This window comes from Gregarina niphandrodes, assembly GCF_000223845.1.
Source record: "Gregarina niphandrodes unplaced genomic scaffold scaffold00046, whole genome shotgun sequence".
Classification (NCBI taxonomy): Eukaryota; Apicomplexa; class Conoidasida; order Eugregarinorida; family Gregarinidae; genus Gregarina; species Gregarina niphandrodes.
Window position 1 is genome coordinate 67,353 of NW_011645814.1, and position 24,132 is coordinate 91,484.

Here is a 24,132-nt window from a genome sequence, read left to right on the forward strand (position 1 = left end):
GGGGGGGGGGGGGGGCGCACTCCAGATCGTCAAACACGCGCGTTACTTCTCTAGGGATTATCGCCTTCCCTTTGCGGCTCGTACAGGGCACCACGAGGGCCCCGATGTCCCAGTCCTCGAAAGTGTCTACAGTCCACACGGCGGGAATCGCCATAGGCGACTGTTTATCTGATTCGAGGCACGCGCACGTCGATGGACACTGATACTCATTAGTCCTGAAATGAAGATTACTATTAGTGAAAGTGGACTACCAGTGGTTGATCACACCGTGCCTTGACGTACAAGTCGTTGTCGACGGGCGACCGGGGAGAGCTGATCATGTTGTCTATGTTTACGGCGACAGTTCCCGGGCAGTTGTAATATCCTTGCGTGGTAGCATGAGAAGCGGTGGTAGAAAACGTGGACCGGTTTGTGTTGGGAGTGAACGCAGGAGTGGCGATCGGGTCGTCCTCGTCTCTGAAGTTCAGAGGAGTGACTGCGGCAGGACTTTCACAAGCATCCGTCTCGTCGTAATTTTCCAGAGAGTACTCCCCGAGACTAGCCACCGAGTTGACCAGCAGTCTCTGTATTAAATGATACGCGCATCTGTTGCTGACTTTGCGACTCTGCTCCCCCTTCCTAATGTGAGTCTCACAGGCCGTGCACTTAAGGAAAGGACATTTTGCTTTCGGCTGACTCACAAAAGACTGACCTCCCAGGGCCATGGTCGGGCCGGCCGACGTGTGGCTGGCTGAGGCTTGGCCTGGCGGGGCTTGTCCCGCTTGGTTGGTGGTTTGATTCCCCACACGGTTGGTAGCGGGACTGAAAGAATGCTGGGGTGGTCCCTCGGGTAGAGTGGATAGTCTGTTGACCCCGATGATGTAGGGTACTGGAGACTCCATCATGTCGACCGCTTTGACGGTTGAAGGCAGCACGGGTATCCAGGTGTGGAGCCACTGGTAAGGATGGACCAAGTCGTTGAGTAGGTTGGAGACTGCACCGCGTGTAAAGACGGAGCCTGAGCTGACGACGAACTTGGCCTCGAGCAGCATGCAGATATGGACCCAGCCGAGGAGCGGACTCGGGATCGTTGAGGCGAGTAGGTTGGTGTAAAGGACCTCGCAGTTGTGCAGAATCGCCTCGTGCTGGGAGAAGACGCCCCGGCAGTACTCACTGACGTAAGGGGTCCATTGCGTGGTGTCCAGCAAGCTTCGCGCACGCTGCTTCTGCTCAGCAGATCCCGGTTGCATGTAGTTGTCAATGTACGCGATACTGGCCCTGTCGTCCCCGTGGTGGAGGATGACTAATAGGGCGCGCGAGCTCTGCGTTATCTGCAGAGGCAATACCGCCGGTTGCCACCCGGCCACCACCTCAACGTAGTCCTTGAGCTTCAGCAATTTGGCCTTCGTGATCTGACCTGACAGAAATTCCTGCAGCCGGGTCAACCGTAATCCGCTCGTGGTGCGCCGCGCCCATGGAAGCACAGTTACTCCCAACTTCTCCAACGTCTCACTAAGGCCACCCGCAGGCTTCGCTGCAGCTTCAGACGTACTCGACGCCAGACTCCGACCGCCTTCGCTACGACCCCCTCCACCGCCATCCGTCCGGCGACTCAGATCTCGAAACAACTGAAGCACCTCCTCCGACCAACGGTGTCTAGGAGTCTCGGTTACCAATACATAATAATAATACGTCGACCATTGAACCTGTTTCTCCGTCTGGAAAAACAACTCTGCATAATATCCAACGCTTACCACTTGATTCTTGGACATCAGGCTCAGCTGACTTGACAACCATGTCCCTATCTTCAACAAAACATTCAATTCAAATATTTACACTCACCTTCTCTTTTGATTTACTCAACATCGGCACCATCAACGCCTCCAGATCCAACAAGTGCGGGATTAAAATACTAGTCTCAATCGTCTCCACAAACCTCACAGCCGTGCACCATAAAACCCGGTCCACGGCCCCACCTGTTGCTGTAGATCGAACGTTGAAATACATTGTCGTCCCACTTTTATCAAGACTCTCCGAGGCAACACTAGCGAAACCTAAAGCACCAACGTACAATACGAGCCCCCACGCTATTCACCACCGAAGTCGAGGATACTCCCCGACCATGTATTTGATCCAGAAAGGTTATGTTACCGTCGGGGAAACAGAAGTCGCAAATCGCACTTTCCAACGTAGTGCCGTACCGAACAATGTCTTCCTCATCACGACTTCCTGCACCTGGAAACGACAACAGCGTCTCCGGCCTCATCTTCGTTCTCCGCAGGCCATTCTCAAACACAGACCCGTCGTAGGGGGCGGTTCTAACTATGCGGGACGGCGGGATCCCGACTACAAAAAATGCCTTGTACGCTCCCATTAGAAATAAACAGATCCACCATCACCCAGCCCGTGGTCACAAAAAGCCTTAAAGTCAGTTGTTGCAGTCAAAATTCTTTATTCATCTCAGTACAGGAAGTTTCCGTTGTGACCGCCGTGACCAGAATGCTTCACCTTAGCTTCAGTGCATTCCTTACCCACACATGTCACCTGGGTCGAGTAAGTAATGGTCGGTTCCACATATTGTGTCTGCACGCACTGCTGGTTGTGGTGCTTGTGCTTCGTGTACCCAGGCGTCGAACAGATCCAGTCGGCCTGTCGCACAGCCTGGCAAAGATCGCCCTGCAAGGAAAAGCCACCAGGACATTGGTAATGAACCGGAGTCTCTTCTGTTGCGCAGCAGTCACTGGACACCTTCTTCTTGCCAGTGGCACAAGGTGAGTATCCTCCAGGACAGGTTGCTGTGGGTGCCGCAGTCTGAAGATTCACTGCTGGCGAAATCGGTACCATGGACTGCTGCTCAGCATACACGCACTCGCGCCCGACCAGCGTGCCTTTCGGACACGACACCAGCGGGTTGACGGATACCCTGCGTTCGCACTTCTGCTGCACGACGGAAATCTGTTCCTGTGGATAAACGTTTGTCACTCCTTTGAGTTTCTTAAGTTCTCGCTCAACAGCACTTTCATCGAATTCAAAGCCAAGATCGAATTCCTCGTAGTCTTCTGCCAGCACGCGTTTGTGTCCGTGCGTTTCGTGTTTATGTACATACGCAGGGCCTGTGGTACAGTCATAGATTTCGCTGTGAATGCAGCTTAATCCTTGAGCGAGCGTACCCTCTGGGCACTGGATATTCGCCACGACCCGGTGTTCCGAAACGCAGATATCTCCCTGCTGAATCGTCCCCCCAGGGCATCCCCACTGTGCGACCGTTTCAGTCTTTGTGCACACGCCGCCTGCCTTTTTGTGGCCCGGTTCAAAAGCGTAACCCATGGGGCATGATAAGGTGGCGGCAGCCGTCCTGGTGCGCGAGCAGCCATTCCCGATAGCGACATAGTCCGCAGGGCAAATTTTCAACGGGCCTTGGATGATCAAGCAGGTGTTGTCGGGCTGGAGGACTCCTTCCTGACAAGTTGCTATCTGGGGCTGAATTAATTGTTTGGCGCATCGATTTCCTTCTTGTGTATATCCTTCAGGACATGATATAATCGGCATCCCAGCCGCGACGGCAGAGGTATAGCTCCCCTTCTTGTCTAATTTATTTGCTGAGACAGCGGCGGCCACGGCTAAAAGTGTTCTCATTCTATCCTATTTTGATCCTTGATTCCGCGCGCGCGTGTTTGTAGCGCAATCGAACACGAAATCAATTAAATGTCGTTCCTAAATTCAGAACTCAATCAGCGTGTGCCTGGCCAAGCAGTAAACAGTGCAGGTCAACAGCAGGTAAATTAGCGTCACCGCCGTACATTTAACTGGACGCAGCAATTACTATTAGTAGAAGAAAACGAAGTTGCGGAAAATGATTGTAGTAGGTTAGTTCAAGAGTCTATTAGGGTGGCGGCCCAGACAAATAGTCTGGCCCAGACGACCGTTGAGGAATTGAAGTCGCAAACAGGTGAGATGCATGAAAATCGACATTACGTGTTCTTTAGACCAAATACACCGAATTCATCGCGATGCTGCAAGAACATCAGATAATCTGGCAACGACAGAATATCTGATTGAGGGCATGTCTAGTTGGTGGTCTGCTTTGAAGCAAGTATTTGTCCCCCCACCGAAGGCCACGGACCATAAAATTGGTCGGAACGCGCCAAAGCTAATGGAGGGCGCGGGCGCCGTGCCGAGACAGGCGGCGGCGTTGCCAGCGAAAGACGGGAAATCTTCCGTGGATTCAAACATTGGGGAGTTGGCAAATATCGTAAGTACGGCGATGAATGATATTTGCCTTTCAGTTGGACGAAATGAAATCTCGCGCGATCGAAGCAAATCGTGAGTTGACATATCAAAATGGCGAGGTAATACATCCGCGACTTTCGTTACTGCATAACATACTTCTTGATACGACGAGGTATACGACGCTCTTTTGTAGTTGGTTGAAGTCCAGGACGTCATGGAGTCGAACGAGTCCAAGATCGCGCGGCAAAGACGAGATCTTGATTTCTTGTAGACAACTTATTTTTTAAACCGAAAATGGCTGGAGGAGCCAAGACGAACATTACTTATGGCAAGGCTGGTCCTGGTGCTGACTTGCGTATATTTGTGGAGAAGAGGCTGCTGTTAACGCTGAACAACAACCGAAAGGTTGTTGGCCAACTCAGAGGATATGACGTCTTTATGAATATAGTTCTGGACAACTGCGTGGAGCTGCGGAAGAATGAAGTGCAGCGTCCCATGGGGACGACGGTGATACGAGGCAACGCCATCCAATCGTGGGAATGTTTAGATAGAATAGAGCAGCGTATGTAAAAACTACTGGTGCCTGTATATTCATTCCTGGGAGACTCCTCCTGAGCCAAAGCCGTCTGCATCGGTTGCTTAGCTCACTACGACGGCATCTAGTCTTCGAGTAAAGCCCATCACCGCCGGTCTATGCGGCCATTCGAAGATTCCGACTCAAGTGTGCGCTCCCACAGGAAGGTGCTGTTTTTGATACGCGAATACAGATTCTCAACATACACATCGAATGACTCTATCGCGCTGGGCGGCAGAAGGTCGTCCATGTCTTCTGATAGCCATTGCGTGGCACAGATTTGTCGGTGCTCGATTTCGCGCCGGTCCGGCAGGCGGCACAACCAGTAGATGATAAACTTCAACTCGAAACCGAGGGTGTAGCGGAAAATAGCGCCGCAAATTTGTCGCAGTCTGCTCACCGGGGCTTGCGTCTCCCCACTCTGGAGCCGAGCGTTGACAGAGGCTCGAGTTATCTTGGGCGAACAACCAATCAGGGAACTGCCAGCGGGACCACCGGCCAGGGAACCGGATTCGACGGGCCGGTCGGTCCCTCTTACGTCAGCTGCTCGTATGTCTGCTGGTCGACTGTCGTCTGCTGCTCGTGACTCTGCCCCGCGAAGGGCTTCCGCCTCAGATTGTGAAGGACGGCGTAGCGGGTCGTCGCTGCGACCTTCCGCCTCTCCAGAAGACCCTTGGCTTGCTATTTGGGGTAGCCAGCGTCTGGCCTGGTGGAAGGCGTCGCTGAATTTGGCGTTGAACTCTTCTCTTCTTTTTGGCGTAGCGCCCAAGAAAGTGTCGAGCCAGTCCGTTTTCCCGGTGCCGGGGTTCTGCTCAGCGGTCGTAGCCGGTGCTGGGACGGACTTGGTGCCTCCCAGTTTGCTTAAGCCCATGCGAGACGGCGGACAGGGGTTGGCCTTTTGCGACCCGGCCGTGACTCGGCCGGACTTGCCTCGGTTGATAGCCTTTTCATTGAGTTCGATTATCCGTTTGGTGCGTTCCGGCCAGGACATAAGCCCGGAGCTGTACATGAGGTCCCAGGCATCCACGCACACACGTCCGACCATGTGCGATCCGACCATCGCGTCAGACACGTTCAGGAGAACCTGGTCGAGCTTACGATGCAGCTTGTAGTCCTTGATGAAGCGAGAATCCAGCAGCAACAGCAAGCTGAAAAGGGGCGCGAAAATAAACATCGTTCGCAACACCCACGCAGGAAGTAGCGACAGCAGCCAAATAGTAATGGTTGCCTGCACTGCAAGAACGCCGATGACAATGTACGTCAGTCGCGACAGCAGGGGATCTGTCCAGTTGAGAGCCAACTGTATCTTCTCAATGAAACACGCATTAATGGCGAACATGAACTGCACCGCTTCCAGCACAACTATGGCCAGATGGCGCATCTTAAAGACGTCCACTGGTGGACAGTCGTCACTAAACACGGGAAACACTCGCTCATTATTTGTTGGGTCGTATACACTCACATCCATTCGCCCGAAGATGGATCCAATCGAACTCTCGTAGAAAGGGTTTCCTGGGTAAATCAGCGAGGGGTACATCACGGCATTTGCCCCAGACTGTGGTGGCTCCTGTGATGCCTGGTTACTACCTGCGCCGCCCAGGCCACCCAGGCTGGCAATGGCCGAGGCCGCCGCTCCCGTGGGGGGACTTGCCGCAGCTGGCTCACACAACGCTGCAATATTGTACCCCTCTTGTTTGAACTGTTCCGAAACTAGTTCTCGCGGACACCGTAGGGACAGTGCGTAGTCATTCATCCACCTCGAAACGTTCTTGTTACGGCTGCTCCGAATACCTATCGCGTGCGGAATCCAGTTTTCAGGACATACGCGCTTCTTCTCTCCGGTGTACTTGCGCCGTGACTTTTCCGGATGCACCGACCGAAACTGACAACCAGTCGCGCGGATGTCCCGTAACGACCAGTACGGCATGGACAGTAGGATCATTACCGAAAAAATACTGACTGGCAGCAGCGCAACTGGCATTAGTGAGGTAACCAACCAGATAGAAACCCAGCTCACCACGGGAAAGAGGACCTGAATGTAGCTTGACATGCCTTGGAGCACCACGTCTTCCTCATCATTCTCGTCCTCAACCTGGGATCTCCGGCTTTCTGCGTTTTTGTTAAATTTGGACACGCGTGCGCACACAAAATCATACAGCTTTATGTATACGGATTTGTACAGATGTCTGTATACGTGCTTGTAGGGCATGAGGCAGTGGATCCAGAGGGGCAGTTGGGTGGATGCCCAGTGCAGTCTCGAGCCGGAGGTCTCAAAAGCCTGCACATCGAGCGTGGTGGGCAAGGTCCAGATGGAAGCAGGTTTGTTTTGGTTGCACATATAGGCGAGCATGTACCCTTTGTAGCGTAGTTTCAGTTGAACGGCGATGCGGACACAGCCGAGGGAGAATTTCGGGCTGAGCATGCCAACTCCAGGGTAGCCGGCCATTGGTCTGGGGTATTTGTGTTCGTCGCGTTGTTGTCCGACAGGGTAGACGTGCAGCCAGCCGGCGAGGTTGTATCTCGACTTTTCGAGTCTCCGTTCACCGTAGCGCCGGACTGTTCTCTTATCGTTATCTTCGCCGTTATCTTCGTTGTTATCTTCGACGACCATATAACTCGGTGAAGAAGGGTTAGGCGAAAAGAGGTCCTTGTCGCCGGTGTCCAGGCGTATCCGACGCCGCAAGGTAGACGGACTGCCCTCAGAGGCCTTCCACCGGAAGTCCGTGCTCTGTGCATGCATCTCCGCACCGCCCCTCGGGTCGCTCCGCCGGCGCAGGTCGGATCGCCGCTTTTGTTGCCTTTGCTTCCGCTTGCTGTAAGCCATCACACTGGGAATTGGAACGATAACATGGCCGTATAGCCTCCAGTCTGTCGAAATTTCCGTCTCACTCGCTTCGCCCTGGGCATCGGGGAGCAAGTCGCCGCTTCGACTCAAATCGTAACCGGTGCGCGACAAAAAGTCTGCGCTTCTCCTCAGATCGCCGCTGCCGCTGTTCGCGCGGTCGTGACGAGTACCGAAAATGATTTCCGTCACTGCACGCTCCTCACCGACCTCCGGAGGCGCAATACGGTAGTAAAACTCTACCACCACATCCGAACACAGGTCGTACAACGGACACTCAAACGATAAGTCGGTACTGCCAGTGGCACTGACACCACCAGCACTGACACCACCACCACTAGCGTGTTCCGCCCCTCCGTTGCCTTCTCCGCCTCCCCCTCTTCTTTCATCGGCCGCCTGCCAGACGATCCGCACTGGAGACCCCTTGTCCATGGCGAAGGCGGCCACCGGGGAGACCCAGGTCCGGCCCTGTGTGCGAACCACGTATTGCCAACGGAAACGTTCTGGCGGTCGACTCTGTCCCCAGTGCTTCCACGACGCGGCCATGAAGGCGGCGGCCTGGTCACAGCGCACGCGGATCGTACCCACTGGACTCGGTGCGTCCTCACCCAAGTCTGTCACCAACCGACTCAGGATGCCCACCTCTTCAAATGGCACATGAGGATTCACTCTCGGAAATACCTTCGTCGTCAACAAACGCAAGATCGTCTTCATCGCTGACCACTAAAACACACACCTCTACACACCTTTACACACCTTCCCACACACATGCTTACCTGCTGCATGTCTTGCAATTGACCTATGCCTTTGTCTTGGTTCGCAATGACCGACTCAAGCACCTGCTCCACAAAGTCTGCAACACTCACTCACTATTACCCACTCCACCCATGCTTCCGCTGTCATCTCCGCCCGAGCCCATGTCTTCCTCCCAGACCCAAGTGGCCTGCTTACTTTCACCCAGTCTCTGCGCTCCTTCTCGCCATGCTTCCAACTGACTGTGTATCATTAAAAAACGGACGCTGGGTGCCGCACGCCTCCACTGCCGACCTCAGCAGCTCCGCCCACTCCTTATGGGAGCCGGCAGTCTCGGGAGCTGCAAGACTGTTTTGTGAGTCGGTGCCAGACAAAAAGACTAAGTGAGCATCTTCCGCCTGAAAGAGTCTTCTTGCTGGGGCCAGTCATCCGGACTGGCAGTCATCCACCTGTCCCCGAACTGGTTGCATTGGTCGCCATCGTCTAGTCCTATGGTACCTCCCGCCTGGTCCCTCCCGCCTGGTCCCTCCCGCCTGGTCCCTCGCCTTGTCGTTCTGCGTTTGGGTCTGCCCGTCCGGGGTCCCTCGGAGGTTCTTTCTGGGTAACGTCTTCTGGGTAATGTCCCCCGTGTGGACTCTCCCCGAGTAATGCTCCCAAGTAACTCCACGTGTGGTAAGCAGCCATGTGTAGTAAGTATGCCTATAGGATCAGCCTCTGGAATTGAACCCTCCTCGGCGTCGGAAGAACTTGGCGGCTTCTCCGGCTTCATTGATGAGTTGGACCGCGTGCCTGGGCACTCGGACTTCCGCGCCTACTGCGGAGACAAGTACGACGGCTTCATGACCCTGAATGCCTCGCAGTTCTCCCTGTAGGCCTTTATGTGGGCCGGAAATGAGTTTGACTTGAGTGCCCATAATTGCGAATTGTGTGCGAAAGCCGATCTGACCGCGGGGTCTGGAGGATTGTGCGGAATGATTACCGGTAGTAGCGGTGGGTTGTTCGGCATGTTGCTCCCTGCGTACGGAGGCGCAGGACACGGCTACTAGTCCGGTGGGTACTTGTACGAAGGCGGTGTCTTTCCATATGTATTTGACGTTACCGACGGAGCCACTTTGAGGTCCTTCGAGTATTTCGACGGCGCTTCCAACGCCGAATTCGTTGTTGTTGGCGTCCTGTTCTTTGGCTGCACGTACGTGGTGTTTGCCTGAGAGCTGGCTGAGTTCTAACTGCTCCACACCGTCTTTGGTTAACACGTCCAGTCGCCGCGCCTTGGAGATTTTGGTGATCACGCCGGCTTGTGCGGAACCCGCGATGAGCACGAAATCACCCACTGCATAACCGTCTAGACGGGTGAGACCGACCGCGGAACGAACCTCTTGTGCGGCGACAGTCAATTGCGCAATGTCCACGGCGATTTGTCGGTGGCTTTCTGTACTTAGTACATGCACACTATGTCCGTCCAACTTGGTCACCAGGCCCGTCTCACCCGCGTAAGGACCACCGACGACTCGTACGCTATCACCGAGTGCAAAATCTTTACGACAATGTTCCACTTGAACACTGACGACCTCGCTGCCGCCGGTACTGATCTTCAGTTCGCCACCCACATCCCGACCGACCACGGTACCGGATAAGCCGGCAAGTTCGCCAGACACGACGCTCACAGGCTGCCCGACCACAAAGGCCTCCTCCGTACCCGCCGACACAGCGCTCGAAACAGGGACACCGACCAAGGTGGACAAGTCGACACCGGGTTCCTGGAACTTAGCCAATTCATCAGCCGTTGGTTTCACTGCCGCACCGCGTAGCAATCCCTGGGGCTTGACGGTGCGCAGCAAAAAGCCCGTACGCTCTTCCAATAGGTAATTACGAAATTTAACACATTCCGTAAAATAGTTTGGCCTCTCTGTTTCAAATTGGTACGACTCTAGATCAGCCAGTGTGATGCGTCTTGGAGGTGCTCGTTCCCTCACTGCCGGTGCCGGGGCTCCCTCGGCGGCAGCCGCTTCGCGAGCAAGTTCTTTGCTTAAGTCGATGCGCGGGATTACACGCACGACCACGGAACCGGCGTTCTCATCCAGTGCCGAAACGAGAGCCAAGTCGCCAGCGTAAGGTCCTCGTTGAAACCGGACCCATTCACCGAGTCGCGGGAGCTCTTCACGACGCGCATCCATTTGGAACACGTCCGCCATTTCCTTAACGGGCACCCGCTTCACATTCGGCCCGCTGGTAAGCAGCTGCCGGATGTCACCCAAGTGTTTCTGGATAGCATTCTGACTAGGCGCTTCTACATAAATGCTGCCCTTCACCGAGTCGGAAGCGAATGCCGAAGCGATCATGAAGGCGCCCCGACTTCGCTCACTAGCGAACTTTCGGAGTACTGCTACACACGCTTCCCGTTCCACACCTGGACGTACTGTGCGAACCTTCCACAACTTCCAAGCACCCGGCAGCATCTTCTGTAACTCAGCTCCAGAGTCGTCTAGATAATCGTCCGACAAATAGCCGTCTCCATACTCCGCATCACGACCACCCTCCGCGTCACCATCAGCGTACCGACGCTCCAAGGCACCCACTGTGTTGTAGTACAGGTTACCCGCACGACCACGCCCCGCTGACTCACCCCCCATCTCCTCCTCCAACCGCCGCCGGTGCGACAAGTCCATCTCCGCAGCCTCCGCAGCCTCGCCGCTGTCGTCCAAAAACCCACCGTCATCTTCCTCGTCCAATTCCTCCTCCGCCTCCGCGTCGTCCTCTGCTGCTTCGAACTCCAAAAAGGAACCCACGCCACCCCGTTTCTTCTTCCGACCTGCCGCTGGCGGCACGTACTCCTCGTCCTCCTCGTCCTCCTCCGCTCGACCCCGCCGCTTCGGCATACCAATTTTTTACCGACCGGCCCCCGCCCAGCGTTCCAACACATTATCCCAATGCAACCGTCAACAGAGGCATGCTCTTAACCCTAGCAACCACAACCACACTAACTGCGCCCATTTACAGAAACCTTGCACGGTCACCAAGACTCGGCCGCAGCCGAGCCCGCGTGTGCCTCCACTCCCCAAGACTGACTGAGTGGCTGACTCCCCAAGCCCGCCAGGACGAGGACGGCGCATGCCATACAGAATTATAGCTAGAACAAACGAACCACTCAGCCCGCGTAGCACCGCGCACGTAGCGGAGTAACACCCGCCACACATGCGCCCAGTTCCTTACGGGACCAGTTCCTTATGGTCAGGGCAGGGGGAGGGATGGGACCAGTTCCCTATGGTCAGGGGAGGGGAAGAGATGGAACCAGTTCCTTATGGAACCAGTTCCTTATGTCAGGGGAGGGGAGGGACAGGGGCGGGGCCGCATTGCGGAGCATTCAAATCTCTTTGCCCATCATCGCAGCAATCACCATAGCCAGGATCAAAAGTTGCTTCGCCCCCTGCCACTCGTTTATCCAGATGGTCGCCATGCCCAGGGAAGGTGCGTAGGCATATGCGGTGCCGTAGATGTCGTCTTCGGTCAGCCACATCTGGCCTCGGTTGTACAGACCGCGGTCGTCTACGTTGTTGTTGTCGCCCTTGGTCAAAAGCATTTGATTCCCATCGTCTCTGCAACCAACGTTATGTTTGGAGTGTGTCGTGTGGATACCTTTGATGCACGCTGAGGACCCTGTGGACGATGGGTATGTCTCGCCCCTTGAGATTGTAGACGACGACGTCTCCGGTGTGGTAAGTTCCGGGGTTCCGGAGGAAGAGTATGTCGCCTCTGTACATGCCGGGTTCCATGGAGCCGGAGAGGACGACGACCACGGGCGAAGCGCAGTTAGTGAGCAGCATTAGACACTTCCAGGCCACGAAGGCTGTGAGAATCATCACACCTCCGTTAGCGCCCGTGTGCAGACACTTGCGAGGCTGCACAATCAGCCGTTTGATGGCACGCCAGACGTCGTCCAGGATTTCAATCATAAGACGTCTCACTTTTTATTTTTATGGCTACCATGGACGTTTCCCCCGTGTCGACTGCTGCATCTCCGACTGTACAGAAACACTCCCAACCAGCAGGCCACCAAAGGCGCGTTAGGGCCACCACAGGCACGTTAGGGCTACCACGGGCACGTCAGGGCCACACACACTCTGGACAGCGACTGGGACAGATCGAACCCTGCTTTGAGCAGATGTAGTGTTGATGCACGGCTCTGAGCTGACTGCCGTCACTGACCAAGGTTACTGACCAAGGTTACTGACCAAGGTTACTGACCAAGTGAAGAGGCGTTACATTGCACAAGGGGTTGCCACGGAGGTGTGTGGTGGTCACATGGGTGCGGTGGTCACATGGGTGCAACGTAGCGTGTTTCAGTTTTGTGGTGCTGTGAATGGGGATGACCGTGCAGCCGGTTTGAAGGAGAAGCTGAGTAAGGCGTTGTCGGAGTTGGTTAAGTTGCGTCGTACAGAGAACGACCTGCGGGCCAAGTTGAACGCCTTTGGTTCCGGTCCGGTGGCGGGTACGGGGGAGGACGCGGAGAGTCTGCGGCGTCGAGTGTGTGAATTGAACGCTGAGTTGGCTAGTGCGCGTGCGGAGTTGCAGAAGGCGTCTGCTGCGGAGTATCCGAAACTGTTGGAGGCGAATCGGCAGCTGGAGGCGCGGCTGGGGGAGGTGGAGGGTCGTTTGGCGGAACGTGTGCGCGAATTGGGGGAAGAGCAGCAGTTGCGGCGGCAGTTTGAGCAGAATCTGCAGGCGGAGAAGCAGTTGCGGTCAACGCTGAATGCTTACTTGCGAGTGGAGCTGCAAGCGATCTGCACACACGTGCGCGGCCTGGACAACGAGGTCGCGGCAGATGTCCTCGCGCGTTTGATGAACTTGACGGACAAGCTAGACGTCGAGTATACCTCGGAAGAGATTGTCGCCCGACTAACGGAAGTCGGTGAGATGACGGAACAGCTGCGTACGCTGCAAGCCGGACTCGAAAGCTACGAAAAGCGGGTGCGCGAGCTCGAGACCTACTTGGGCGACAAGACACAGAACGAGCAAACGCTCGTGACTCAACTGCACTCGCTGGGAGAGAAGTACGACTCCCTCACGCAGCGCATCGTCAGCATGTCCAAAATCACCGAGCAAAAAGAAGCTGAACTGAAAACCAAAGAAGACGAACTCCGAGCTCTACAACTAGCCGCCAAACAGACCTCGGACGACCATGACACTTTCGCACGCCGTACCAAATCTCTCGAACAAAACGTGCGCGAACTTGAACTCAAAAACGAAATGCTCAGAGCAGCACTGGACTCCGCAGTACTCAAGGCGGATGAGAAGACCCAAGAGCTCTCCAAGAAAATCGAGTCGAATAAGGATTGGGAAGTCCAGGAAGCCGTCCGAAAAGCCGTCAGGGAATTCGCCGAGAAGATGGAGGACTTGAAGAAGGAGCATAGGTCTAAAATCGCCGACAAGGACGCCCAATTGAGTCTACAGCAGGCAACGCTAACCGAGCAGCGACAGAGATTCGAGACCCAGCGACTAGAACTACAGACCGTCTTGGATGAGCGTCGGTTACTCCAGGACCAGCTCAAAGAAAAGACTGCGGAGCTTCAGGAAAAGGTGGCTCGGCTTGAACAGGCTCGAGACAGCGGCTTGCCGGCGTCTGGAAAGGAGCTGGAGAAATTACGGTCTGAAATCCGGTCTAAGGAGGAGGCCATTTCCCAGTTCCAGGAAGACCTCCGAGCTGTTGAGGAAGAGACCCAGAGACAGATCAGCGAGGCCAAGGAATCTCTCGAAAAGGAGCTGCAGAGCAAGCAAGCTGTTTTGACAAAATTGGACGCTAAGGAGAGGGAGCTCAGGGAGCACCGCGAGCTGCTGGAGGCCAAGTCGAGGGAGTTGGAGGCAAAATCGAGGGAGTTAGAAACTACATCGAGCAATTTTGCGCAGACTCTGACCCAAAAAGACGCGGCCATTATGGCGAAAGAGTGTGCTATAAAGGAGAAGGAAGAGTTGCTCGCCCAGCTGCGGGACGAACGGGGGTCTGAGGTAGTCAGGGCAAAGGCAGCTGCTCTGGCAGCACAAGTACAAGACCTCGAGCAGCAAAAGGTATCTATAACTATCGCGAAGGAAAGCCTTGAACGACAATTAGTTGATTGTGAAGATAAAATATCCGATCTTGAAGAGGCAGTTTGTTCGCTAGAGGACCAGCTGGCTTCGAAACAGGACGAGATCGCGAAGCTGAATTCCCAGGTTACGCACCAGACACCAAGTGAGTCGGAGCAAACAACTCTCAAGGCGGAACTGGAAGAGGCGCGGGCGGAGCTGGGAGATACCACAACGAAGCTCGAAGAGGCCACGACGAAGCTCGAAGAGGCCACGACGAGGCTTGAAGAGCTCTCCCGGGAGCTGGAGACACAAAAGCAGGAGTTGGTAGAGGCACGGGCCAAAAAGGAACGGCTCGTGCAGCAGACATCCGACCAGGAATCCGACCAGGAATCCGACCAGACGTCCGACCAGACATCCGAGCAGATGTCTGATGATGAAGTGCAGACGTCCGACGGTGAGGAGCAGATGTCCGAGGAGCGGGGTTGGTCGGAGGAGAAGACGGACGAGAAGGCGGCGGTGGAGGCGGACTTGGTTGCTGTTCGGAATTCCCTGGAGTCTGAGTTGAGGGTTGCGTGCAGTGGATGTGAGGAATTGAGTGAGAAGGTTGTGGTTCTGGAGGAGAGCGTATCAAGCTTGCAGGAAGAGCTCCGGGAGGCGGAGGCAAGTTGGGCGGAGAAGTTGTCATCGAACGTGTGTTTGATAAATGATTTGAAGAACGTGATAGGTGAATTGGAAAAATCGAAGTGTGAGTTGACGACTGAGGCATCGGAGTTGCGGTCACAATTGGAGGAGCAGGATCCGGCACGTGCTTGGCAGTTTGACGCTGGTTTGATCCGGTATATAGAAGAGGCCAAGAAGGCAAGTTCCTCAATGGCCAGTATCAACTTGACTAGGAAGTGCCAGAGCGGGGAAATGGTGAGGATGCTGCGGAAGGCGGCGTACTACTTTGCCTCTCGAGCAGAGGGACTCAGAGAGGAGACTAACGTGCTCAAGACACAGCTCGCAGAAAGCGCCCAGACAATCCAGAAGACCAGGCACGAGCGGGCACAAGACCAGGAGACCTTCAGCCTAAGATTGCACAACGCTACAATGGACATGGAGAAACTTGACAGCACCATCAACGCACTCCGGGAACAACTGGCTACTGAGAAACGCGGACGGGAACAAGAGGTACTCACACTTCGACGAGATAATGAAACCCTCACTGAACAACTTAATGAACAACTAGCGGTCAGAACCGCTCTGCAGACTACTGTCGAAACAGCCGAGACTACACCCAAGACACGCAGTTGCCCTGAGTGCGACTCACGAAAACATCAAGCAATCATTGCGCCTACCCCAAGAGCACCCGACACATTCGATCTTGTAAAGTAAGTCATACCGGTCATCACACACACGGAGTGGAAACACACACGGAGTGGAAACACACACACGGAGTGGAAACACACACCATCAAAAAACTTCTTATAGGGCAACCATTATACTTGGGGCTATAACTTGTATTTATGTCGGCTACCAATTAAGTTATTTAACCAATTAGTTTGTCTTCTATTTTTTTGAACTTGGAGCTCTTCATGTATCGAAGGCTATAACTCTCATTTACACCTTCGCTGCTTTTCCCGTATAAATAAGTTCATGAGCGACCATTTCAACCACGATGTACGGGCGATCAGAGGAATCACATGTTACCCACCCTACCCACTCATGCTACCCACCTAAGATAGCACTCACAGTATTGGTGTAGCACTCATAGTATTGGTGTAGCACTCACAGTGTTGGTGTAGCACTCACAGTAAGTCTTGTTTAAGTCCTTTGTTGTAGGGGTCGTATAATGTCGTGATTGTGGGGGGTGGTCCGGCAGGTCTACTCTGTGGCTTGCTTTATGGTATGCTCGACTCGGTAACTGATATAGCCATAGTCGATGCGACGAGAGTGCCTTATCCGCATGGAGCTTTGAACGACAAGCAAGCCAGGAATGCATTGCCAACAGATCATTGTTTACTGAACGCGGAAAGTTTGGAGATTCTGAACCGCTTCGGCTTACTAGAGGAGCTAACCGAGTTCGCTAAACCGGTTCAGGGAGCCGACATTATAGATTGTTCCACAGTATGTTGGTCACACAGTATGTTGGCCTACAGTATATTGGCCTACAGTATATTGGCCTACAGTATATTGGCCTACAGTATGTTGGTCCATAAGTCTGTTTGTTGATCCAATGTCTGTTTGTTGATCCACTGTCTGTTTGTTGATCCACTGTCTGTCTGTTGATCCACAGTCTGTCTGTTGATCCACAATCTGTCTGTTGGCCATCACCACTGGTGCGAGACTCGCGAGATGTTGTTGCATCAAGACTCATGTTGCTGTATGGTGTTGGTTATGTAGACTGTGAATGTTTTGCAGATTGTGAAGGAAGTGAAAAGATTTTCAAAGAACAAGTGCGCCAAGTTTCATAGCGGTTTAGTTGTGGAGCAGTGGAAGCTAGAGAGGTATCTGATGGACCATTTGTCGTGTATGAACGTGGATTTTTTTCGGTACCATGTGGCGACAAAGATTGTGATTAACGGGACGAGCATGGAGGAGTATCCGATTAGTGTGTTCTACCGGGAGTGTAACCCCTACGGACTAGACTGGACGGCGGGTAAGGCCCAGTCGTTACCGCACACATCTTCGCTGGATACAGTTGTGGTGCATTCGGATATGGATTTGAATACGAGTGTAAAATGTGTCTGTTGTCGTTATTTGGTAGGCGCGGATGGTCATTACAGTATTGTCCGTCAAGCCATTAAATCTACGTTGGTTAAGCTGCCACAGAAAAGCTATGAATATCTTCTTATCGACGTCGAAGCGGAAGAAGACGAAGCGGAAAACACTATCGGGTCAGACGCAAACTCACAACACTACCGCATCCTACATAAGGAACAGGGAGCCTGCATTGTGTACTCTTATGCACACCCGGGCAAGTACCGAATCATCACCCGACGCCCCAAGCGGGACGACGAACAGTATCTTGGTACTCCAGGACAACCCGCCGCCGATGATGACATCCCCGAGCCTGCAAAAAGCAATCGCTCAATGGGAGGCAGGTCTACGGAGGGCCGGTCAACGGAGGGTCGATCCACGAAAAGTCGCTCCGTTGAGGGTCGGTCCACAGGCGGTCGGTCCACAGGCGGTCGGTCCACAGGCGGTCGGTCCACAGGCGGTCGGTCCACAGGCGGTCGGTCCATGCAGGGCGAAGCTGGCCCGTCAAATGAAGTTGTTTACAAGGCGCCGGGGGGGCCTGCCTCGCTTCTCGACGACACGCCAGCCCCTGGCGGGGACCACGGCCGTGCCGCCGGTCGAGACGGGGCGGCTGAGATTGACAGCTGGCTGGGCGAAGACACCGATGCCGAGGGGGGGTGTGCACCGGCATTTGCATCGAGTGGCGGAGGCATTAGCCTAGGTAACTCCGCCTGTGGGCTGGCCCTTGGCTTGGACGGCAGGCTGCCTTCTGAGAAGCAGTTTTCGGACGGCAGATTGCAAAAGAAGGGTAGCAATCTCCAAGACTCGACAACCCACCAGCCGAGCAGGGACGACTTCCAGCCGAGCCGGGACGGCTTCCAGCCGAGCCGGGACGGCTTGGAAAGCAGTGACCCCCTCAGCAAAGGTCTGGGTGAGGGGCTGCATTTGCCCATTGGCCAGCCGTCCGCGGGTGGTGAGCAGGTCGTGGGGTCTGCCGGAGGCGCGTCGGCAGCTGGCAAGCCGGCGACGTCAGAGCCGTGGTCGGTATTGAGCCGACTGAGTTCGTACCGGCGGCGGCGGCCGCCGACGGCACAGCAATTGGAGACGATTGTGAGTTCGTTATTCGGCGATGTGCGCGAAATAACTTGGTGTCGTTGCCTGAGTGTGGACTACGAGTTGACTGAGGAGTGTGCGAAGGTAGTGAACTCACGGTCGGCGGTGTTCCTGGTTGGTAGCGCGGCGCGTGGTTGTCCGCCGCTATGGTCGGGGTCGCTCAATATGGCGGTGCAGGACTGTTATAGTCTGGCTTGGCGGCTGCACAGTATCGTAGGTTGGCGAATCGCGAACCAGCGACTGGTACAGAGCTACAACCGCGAGCGCGTGCTGAGCACCTACCAGTACTTCCAGCAACAAATGGAACGCACCGACACCCTACTCGCCTACCAACGTATCGCCCCAGCCAGCGGCGTTCGCAAAGTCATGCGCAAGTTCTGGAAAAAAGAGGAACAGGAACTCGCCCAAGACCTCAACGCCGTCGTACTTAGCAGCACTTGCGGCTCCGGCCAGTACAGCACACTCGTTGGTGCCGCCCGCTACGCCGGTGGCCACCCCAGCGGCATCCACCTCGCCACAGGTGTTTCTGCGGTCCCGACGGGGCCTCCGGGGGCGCTGATGGGACGTAGTCAGAGTGTGGCATCTATGTTAGCGGACAAGTTGTTAGCGCCACGGTCTCCGCAGCCGGGCGATGCTTTGTGGAACGCCGTTGGTGTGGTGGACGGGGGATTTGGGAAGTTGCCGCAGGTGAAGGTAATTTCGTTTAATGCGGCCGATGAGACGAGTCATCGTGTGACGGACCTGACTGACTTGGGTAAGCTGAGTCTGGGGACGCACATGGTGTTATTGGTGCTGCGTGTGCTGCCTTATGGGTCGCGCGTGAAGACGATTTTCGGTTGCGAAAGGCCGGAGCTGGCGCCCCGTTATGAGGCGAAGGATGTGGACGCTCTAGCCCTGCTTAGTCGTCGTACCAATGGCCTGCCATTCACGCCCTATTGGGTCTTCACGCCTGCGGGCGAGAAGCCCAAAGAGGTCGTGTCGGTTCAAAAACAGATCGAACAAATTCCTGCTGACCTGCGCCGACGCGTGTCCGAAAAGGAACTCACTACTCTCGACCCCGATACCGAAGTCGTTGATGCCCTCCAGTTCAAGTTCAGCACCAGCGAACGCATCCTCGCTAAAGAGACATGTGCACGTACCGGCGACGATGCCAGACCCTGTGGCGCGGGCTTCGCTATCGTCCGCCCCGACGGCGTCATTGCTCTAAAGGGGCTGGTGACTGACACCGCCGCCCTCGCCATGTTCGACCTGTACCTGGCCGAACATGCTCCCTCGCTCAAACCCTAAGCTGCAAGCAGAGGCATCGAATGAACCTGCGACTCGGTAGATATGCTCGAGCCTGAAAGTTGGAATCTGCGACTTTGTACAATACGATTGTGGCTATCTGGACAGGCAGCGCGCACGTTGGCAAATGCGAGCATTGACAGCGAGTATGTTTTAACGTTCTACCGTTTGTTGCATGGTTAGTGTTTGGGGTCACAGTCTTTCTCTCCGGGCTGTCTGTCTTTGCGGAAAATGTCTTCAAAAATATACGTGGTCTTTGCGGAAGTACATTAGCTTAGGATGGTTTGTTTCATCACTGGGAGGTGATTATTCATTCCTCTTCTTGTTTTTTGATCGCGTTCTTGGCAAGTCTGGTAAGCGAGGCTCTGTATATTGTATCTGAAGACATGGGTTCTATGACATCTTGTTGTTTCAATTTAGGTACGATACTTTGTGCAATCTGGGCGAGACGTAGGGGTGTGATGCTGGGTATAATGTCTTGTGTGGTTTCCGGTGTAAAGTATGGGTGTGCCAATGCCTCTTCAATAGTGATTCGTTGTCTGGGATCAATTGTAAGCATTCGTAACAAAAGGTCTTGGGTTATAGGGTCAACGACTGAAGGAAGATACCGAGCTAATCTAGAGTTCCGATGATGAATAGGCTCATATAAGAATGGTAACTTGTCTAGATCCGGGAAGATCTCATAGACATTATGTGGAACTTCTAAAAGACTAAAAATCTTTCTTAACTGATGACACTCCGATGATCCATTCAAAATTGTCTGTGTCATCAATAACTCAGCAAACAAGCAACCCACACTCCAAACTTCAGCTTCCGGCCCGTAATAAATCTCGCCTAAAAGTAACTCCGGCGGACGGTACCAAAGCGTTATGGCTGTGCAGTACTTCTGCTCATGATCCGGTGAAAGTCCGTACTTCACTGATAGACCAAAATCCGCTAACTTCACAACAATACCACCTGACGTCAACAAAACATTCTGCGGCTTTATATCTCGATGCAACACATTCTTAGAATGCACATAATTCAATGCTGATAGCAACTGCAACATTATACTACGGACGTATGACCGATCCAAATAAGTCTGGCTCTTGATACGAATATCCAAGACTTGACCCAAATCCGTTTCACACAACTCAAACACGAACGCGATACTCTCAATGCCCACAAATATATTATGCAGTCTACGGCACAAACGGAATTTGCTCGCGCGCCCACGCGTGTTTGTCGCGTTGTCGCGCGCGTGTTTGTCGCGCGCGTGTTTGTCGCGCGTGTTTGTCGCGCGTGTTTTCGGTTACTGGACAATATTGGGATGATTCAGGTCCTTCAGCAACGCCATCTCTCGCATGGTTGTAGGCGGAACGCCCTCCGACACATTCAATAATGACAGAATCTTGATAGCGACCCTTTCCTGGGTATGCGCGTTTTCAGCAACGTAGACTTTTCCATACGTTCCCTCGCCAACAGGTGTCAGCAAAATATAATCCAGAGCTATCTCCTTGGGTAGTTGTACCCACTTTGTAATATCTCCACGTGTCCATTCAATCCGGTCAGCTCCCATTTGCCTCCAAATTAAAACCCTCCCTTTACCCCGTGCCCCATGACGATAACACGGGTCTTAAACCCTAGGTCTCAAGGGGCGCGCTGCCTGAGTGACGGCAGAAAGCCTGGGTGTAGATGTGAACCCTGGGTTCGAGCCACCATTGGCCTTTGTAGCCTGGTCGGTGAATAAGTGCCTGAATAGTAGCTTGCTTTTTGCGCTCATTGCCAGTGGCCATTGCGCTTGCGCCCGCGCCCGTGCTGTGGTTATTGAGCAGTGCTGTTGCTGATTGCGGTGTGCTTTGGTGTACTCGAAGGGATGGAGCAGACCAAAAGCAGGAGCACATAAAAGGTGCACTAATGCGCTTTTGGCTCATCGTTCTCTTCACGGGATGCAGTGCAAGGCCGCTGGTCGCAACTGGCGTGGGAAAGCGTCAACCTAGGTTTTTCCAAAAGTCACATGACGTACCCTCGTACGTTCCGAGCGCCAAAGGGGGACCGACATACCTCCGCCCGGAGTCCAAACACCCAGCATTCCTGCCGCCGAAGCTCAGGAAGCCATCGTACGTTCCGCCGTCGCCCAAGGAGGCACCCAGCTTCTCTCCAGCTAAGGAGCGATACGCGTTCGCTCCCGCAATCTCCAGACGTAGCAAGGCCGAGTTATTTTCAGGACTGGGCCTCTCAGAATCTGCTCCTGGGCCTTCCAAATCTGCTCTTGGGACTGCGAATTCTGCTCCTGTCAGAAGGACTGCTGGAAAGGACCAGCCGATATTCTCTGGCCCGTCCAAGAAACAGCAATTCCGAAAAGTAGACCACTATGTTCCACCTGGCCGCTTCGACAACATATGGTCTCGCGGCTGGTTCCAAGAAAAACCCAGTCCCATCTTTGATCGACTTAATGAGCCCTTTTATTCCGATTATTATTACCCACCACCCACCTCCACTCGCAAACCCCGACCCCGACCTCGACCCACACGAAGACCTACACCTCTGCCCACCACTGACACGACCACTACAACCACTGAGGAGGAATACACCACTGAAGAGGAATCTACTGCTGAGGAAACCACAACCGAGAACTACTACAGCTCCGAGACCACCCAATCACAATGGGCGAACGCTTTCAGTTCTCAACCCGCGGAGCCTGGGACGGCGGCTCAGCTCGGTACGACCACCGAGCTGTGGTTCAAACTGACTGTTGTGCCCTCCGTGGGCGCCATGTCCGACGAATCTACCACTGCAGAGGAAGTCTCCTCGGCAGAGGAAGTCTCCTCGGCAGAGGAAGTCTCCTCGGCAGAGGAAGACTTCACAACAGAGGAAAACTCTACGATCGGGACGGATGCCGCTGGCGGAATGCCTACGTCGCAGGGCATCATGCCCATATCGGGCCCTCCGTTCTCCCGCTCCACTGAGGCCTCGACAATGGAGGGCACTTCCAGCGAGGTAGGGGCATCCACGCTGCCGTCGAGTTCCCCGGCGGACATGTCTGGGATGAGCGACCTGCTGGACATAATGGAAACTGGAGCCACCACCGCAGCCGTTGATGGCAGTACCGCTGGGGGTAGTACCACGGGTGGCACCACCGCTGGGGGTGCCACTACTGAAGGCACCGCCACTGAAGTCACCACTGAAGTCACCACTGCTGAGGTTACCGATGCTGAATTAACAACTGCTGGTGGCAGTGCCGCTGGTGGCAGTACCGCTGGTGACACTACCGCGGGGGGCAGCGGATCAGAGGGTGCTACGGCTGGGGGCGCAGAAGGCGCAACGTCCGGGGAAGACGCGGTGACCGAGGACTTGAACCCGGCGGGTGGGGAGAGTGGTGCTGGTCGGGAAGAGGGATCTTCTGAGGGCGGCTCAGAAGAGGACCCGGTTGAGGAACATGAGGCGGCGGGCGCAGGCGACTCGGAAGCCGCGGGCGCAGGCGACTCGGAAGTCACGACCGAGGGCGGCGGTCGAGGTCGCGGTCGTGGACACAGGCAGCGCAGCCACGGCGGCGGTTCACGTACTCACGGCCGTCGAGGCGGAGAGGATGGCACGCAGGAGAAAGACGAGAACGCTGGGAACCACATCCACATCGAAATCAACGTGCCCGCTGCCGCCCCCACTAGCTGCCCCGATGCCAGTAAAGGCGGCGCTACAGACGGGTCGGAAACGACAGAGCCGACGACCACGACCACCACGCCGCAGCCTGTTGCGACCACCACGACCACCACCACGACGACACCCGAAACAACTACCACACCGGGAACAACGACTACCACCACCACACCACAGCCGACGACCACGCCAGAGACGACCACCACAACCACGACGACCACCACAACCACGACGACCACTACCACCACCACCACCACACCAGAGACAACGCCTACCACAACGACCACCACAGAACTAACGACCACCGCAGAGCCAACGACCACAGCCACAACGACCACGCCAGAGACGACGACTACAAGCAGTACGACGACTCCCGCGACAACTCAAGCGACGACGACCCAAGCGGCGACGACTCAAGCGGCGACGACTCAAGCGGCGACGACTCAAGCGACGACGACTCAAGCGACGACGACTCAAGCGACGACGACTCAAGCGACGACGACTCAAGCGACGACAACTCCAGCGACGACGACTCCAGAGACCACGACTCCAGAGACCACGACTCCAGAGACCACGACTCCAGAGACCACGACATCGGGTACAACGATGGAGTCGACCACCAGTTCTGTTGCCCCTACGTCTGGAGGAGAGTCTACAGACGTGCCTATCCCCGACACGAGCGTGGGTGTGTTAACAGAGGAAGTCATTGGGCCTGCCGCACCGGAAGATTCAGCTATGAATGCGCCGGAGATTACAGCCCCGGAAAACGCTTCGAACGACGAGGACGAAAGTACGACAAGGCACGTCGATTTGCCGCCAGGTATGATAATTGCCATAAACCCATCCATCAGCATGGACAATCCATCCGTCACAGTCGACAACCCGTCTGTTAAAGTCGTCCAATAGCACAACACGCACAAATGCGCAGCTAGCACTTCACGCA

At 54.8% G+C, this 24,132-nt stretch overlaps 11 protein-coding genes across 11 annotated transcripts; 5 read left to right on the forward strand and 6 right to left on the reverse strand.

Moving 5' to 3' along the window:
• Positions 1 to 233: 233 nt before the first annotated feature.
• GNI_157220 (DENN (AEX-3) domain protein) lies at positions 234 to 1,751 on the reverse strand (the record flags this gene model as incomplete). The annotated part of the gene is made up of 1 exon (XM_011134659.1): positions 234 to 1,751. One exon carries the CDS (start codon positions 1,749 to 1,751, stop codon positions 234 to 236), a length of 1,518 nt encoding a protein of 505 aa, XP_011132961.1.
• A 688-nt stretch (positions 1,752 to 2,439) lies between these two features.
• On the reverse strand, positions 2,440 to 3,615 carry GNI_157230 (putative oocyst wall protein; the record flags this gene model as incomplete). Its single annotated transcript, XM_011134660.1, has 1 exon — positions 2,440 to 3,615. One exon carries the CDS (start codon positions 3,613 to 3,615, stop codon positions 2,440 to 2,442), a length of 1,176 nt encoding a protein of 391 aa, XP_011132962.1.
• Positions 3,616 to 3,684: 69 nt separating this feature from the next.
• GNI_157240 (hypothetical protein) lies at positions 3,685 to 4,480 on the forward strand (the record flags this gene model as incomplete). Its single annotated transcript, XM_011134661.1, has 5 exons — positions 3,685 to 3,756; positions 3,796 to 3,928; positions 3,966 to 4,231; positions 4,266 to 4,328; positions 4,403 to 4,480. The coding sequence occupies 5 exons, from the start codon at positions 3,685 to 3,687 to the stop codon at positions 4,478 to 4,480; spliced, it is 612 nt and encodes a 203-aa protein (XP_011132963.1).
• A 23-nt stretch (positions 4,481 to 4,503) lies between these two features.
• GNI_157250 (putative small nuclear ribonucleoprotein G) lies at positions 4,504 to 4,779 on the forward strand (the record flags this gene model as incomplete). The annotated part of the gene is made up of 1 exon (XM_011134662.1): positions 4,504 to 4,779. The coding sequence occupies one exon, from the start codon at positions 4,504 to 4,506 to the stop codon at positions 4,777 to 4,779; it is 276 nt and encodes a 91-aa protein (XP_011132964.1).
• A 110-nt stretch (positions 4,780 to 4,889) lies between these two features.
• On the reverse strand, positions 4,890 to 8,339 carry GNI_157260 (putative transmembrane protein; the record flags this gene model as incomplete). Its single annotated transcript, XM_011134663.1, has 1 exon — positions 4,890 to 8,339. The coding sequence occupies one exon, from the start codon at positions 8,337 to 8,339 to the stop codon at positions 4,890 to 4,892; it is 3,450 nt and encodes a 1,149-aa protein (XP_011132965.1).
• A 746-nt stretch (positions 8,340 to 9,085) lies between these two features.
• Positions 9,086 to 11,254, reverse strand: GNI_157270 (putative transcription factor; the record flags this gene model as incomplete). Its single annotated transcript, XM_011134664.1, has 1 exon — positions 9,086 to 11,254. One exon carries the CDS (start codon positions 11,252 to 11,254, stop codon positions 9,086 to 9,088), a length of 2,169 nt encoding a protein of 722 aa, XP_011132966.1.
• A 485-nt stretch (positions 11,255 to 11,739) lies between these two features.
• Positions 11,740 to 12,328, reverse strand: GNI_157280 (signal peptidase 21 kDa subunit; the record flags this gene model as incomplete). Its single annotated transcript, XM_011134665.1, has 2 exons — positions 11,740 to 11,971; positions 12,012 to 12,328. 2 exons carry the CDS (start codon positions 12,326 to 12,328, stop codon positions 11,740 to 11,742), a joined length of 549 nt encoding a protein of 182 aa, XP_011132967.1.
• Positions 12,329 to 12,677: 349 nt separating this feature from the next.
• GNI_157290 (hypothetical protein) lies at positions 12,678 to 15,978 on the forward strand (the record flags this gene model as incomplete). Its single annotated transcript, XM_011134666.1, has 2 exons — positions 12,678 to 15,808; positions 15,909 to 15,978. The coding sequence occupies 2 exons, from the start codon at positions 12,678 to 12,680 to the stop codon at positions 15,976 to 15,978; spliced, it is 3,201 nt and encodes a 1,066-aa protein (XP_011132968.1).
• Positions 15,979 to 16,325: 347 nt separating this feature from the next.
• Positions 16,326 to 19,556, forward strand: GNI_157300 (FAD-binding domain protein; the record flags this gene model as incomplete). Its single annotated transcript, XM_011134667.1, has 2 exons — positions 16,326 to 16,544; positions 16,821 to 19,556. 2 exons carry the CDS (start codon positions 16,326 to 16,328, stop codon positions 19,554 to 19,556), a joined length of 2,955 nt encoding a protein of 984 aa, XP_011132969.1.
• Positions 19,557 to 19,863: 307 nt separating this feature from the next.
• GNI_157310 (cyclin-dependent protein kinase-like serine/threonine kinase family catalytic domain protein) lies at positions 19,864 to 21,111 on the reverse strand (the record flags this gene model as incomplete). Its single annotated transcript, XM_011134668.1, has 2 exons — positions 19,864 to 20,734; positions 20,849 to 21,111. The coding sequence occupies 2 exons, from the start codon at positions 21,109 to 21,111 to the stop codon at positions 19,864 to 19,866; spliced, it is 1,134 nt and encodes a 377-aa protein (XP_011132970.1).
• Positions 21,112 to 21,449: 338 nt separating this feature from the next.
• Positions 21,450 to 24,095, forward strand: GNI_157320 (hypothetical protein; the record flags this gene model as incomplete). Its single annotated transcript, XM_011134669.1, has 2 exons — positions 21,450 to 23,214; positions 23,848 to 24,095. The coding sequence occupies 2 exons, from the start codon at positions 21,450 to 21,452 to the stop codon at positions 24,093 to 24,095; spliced, it is 2,013 nt and encodes a 670-aa protein (XP_011132971.1).
• Between the last annotated feature and the right edge of the window lie 37 nt (positions 24,096 to 24,132).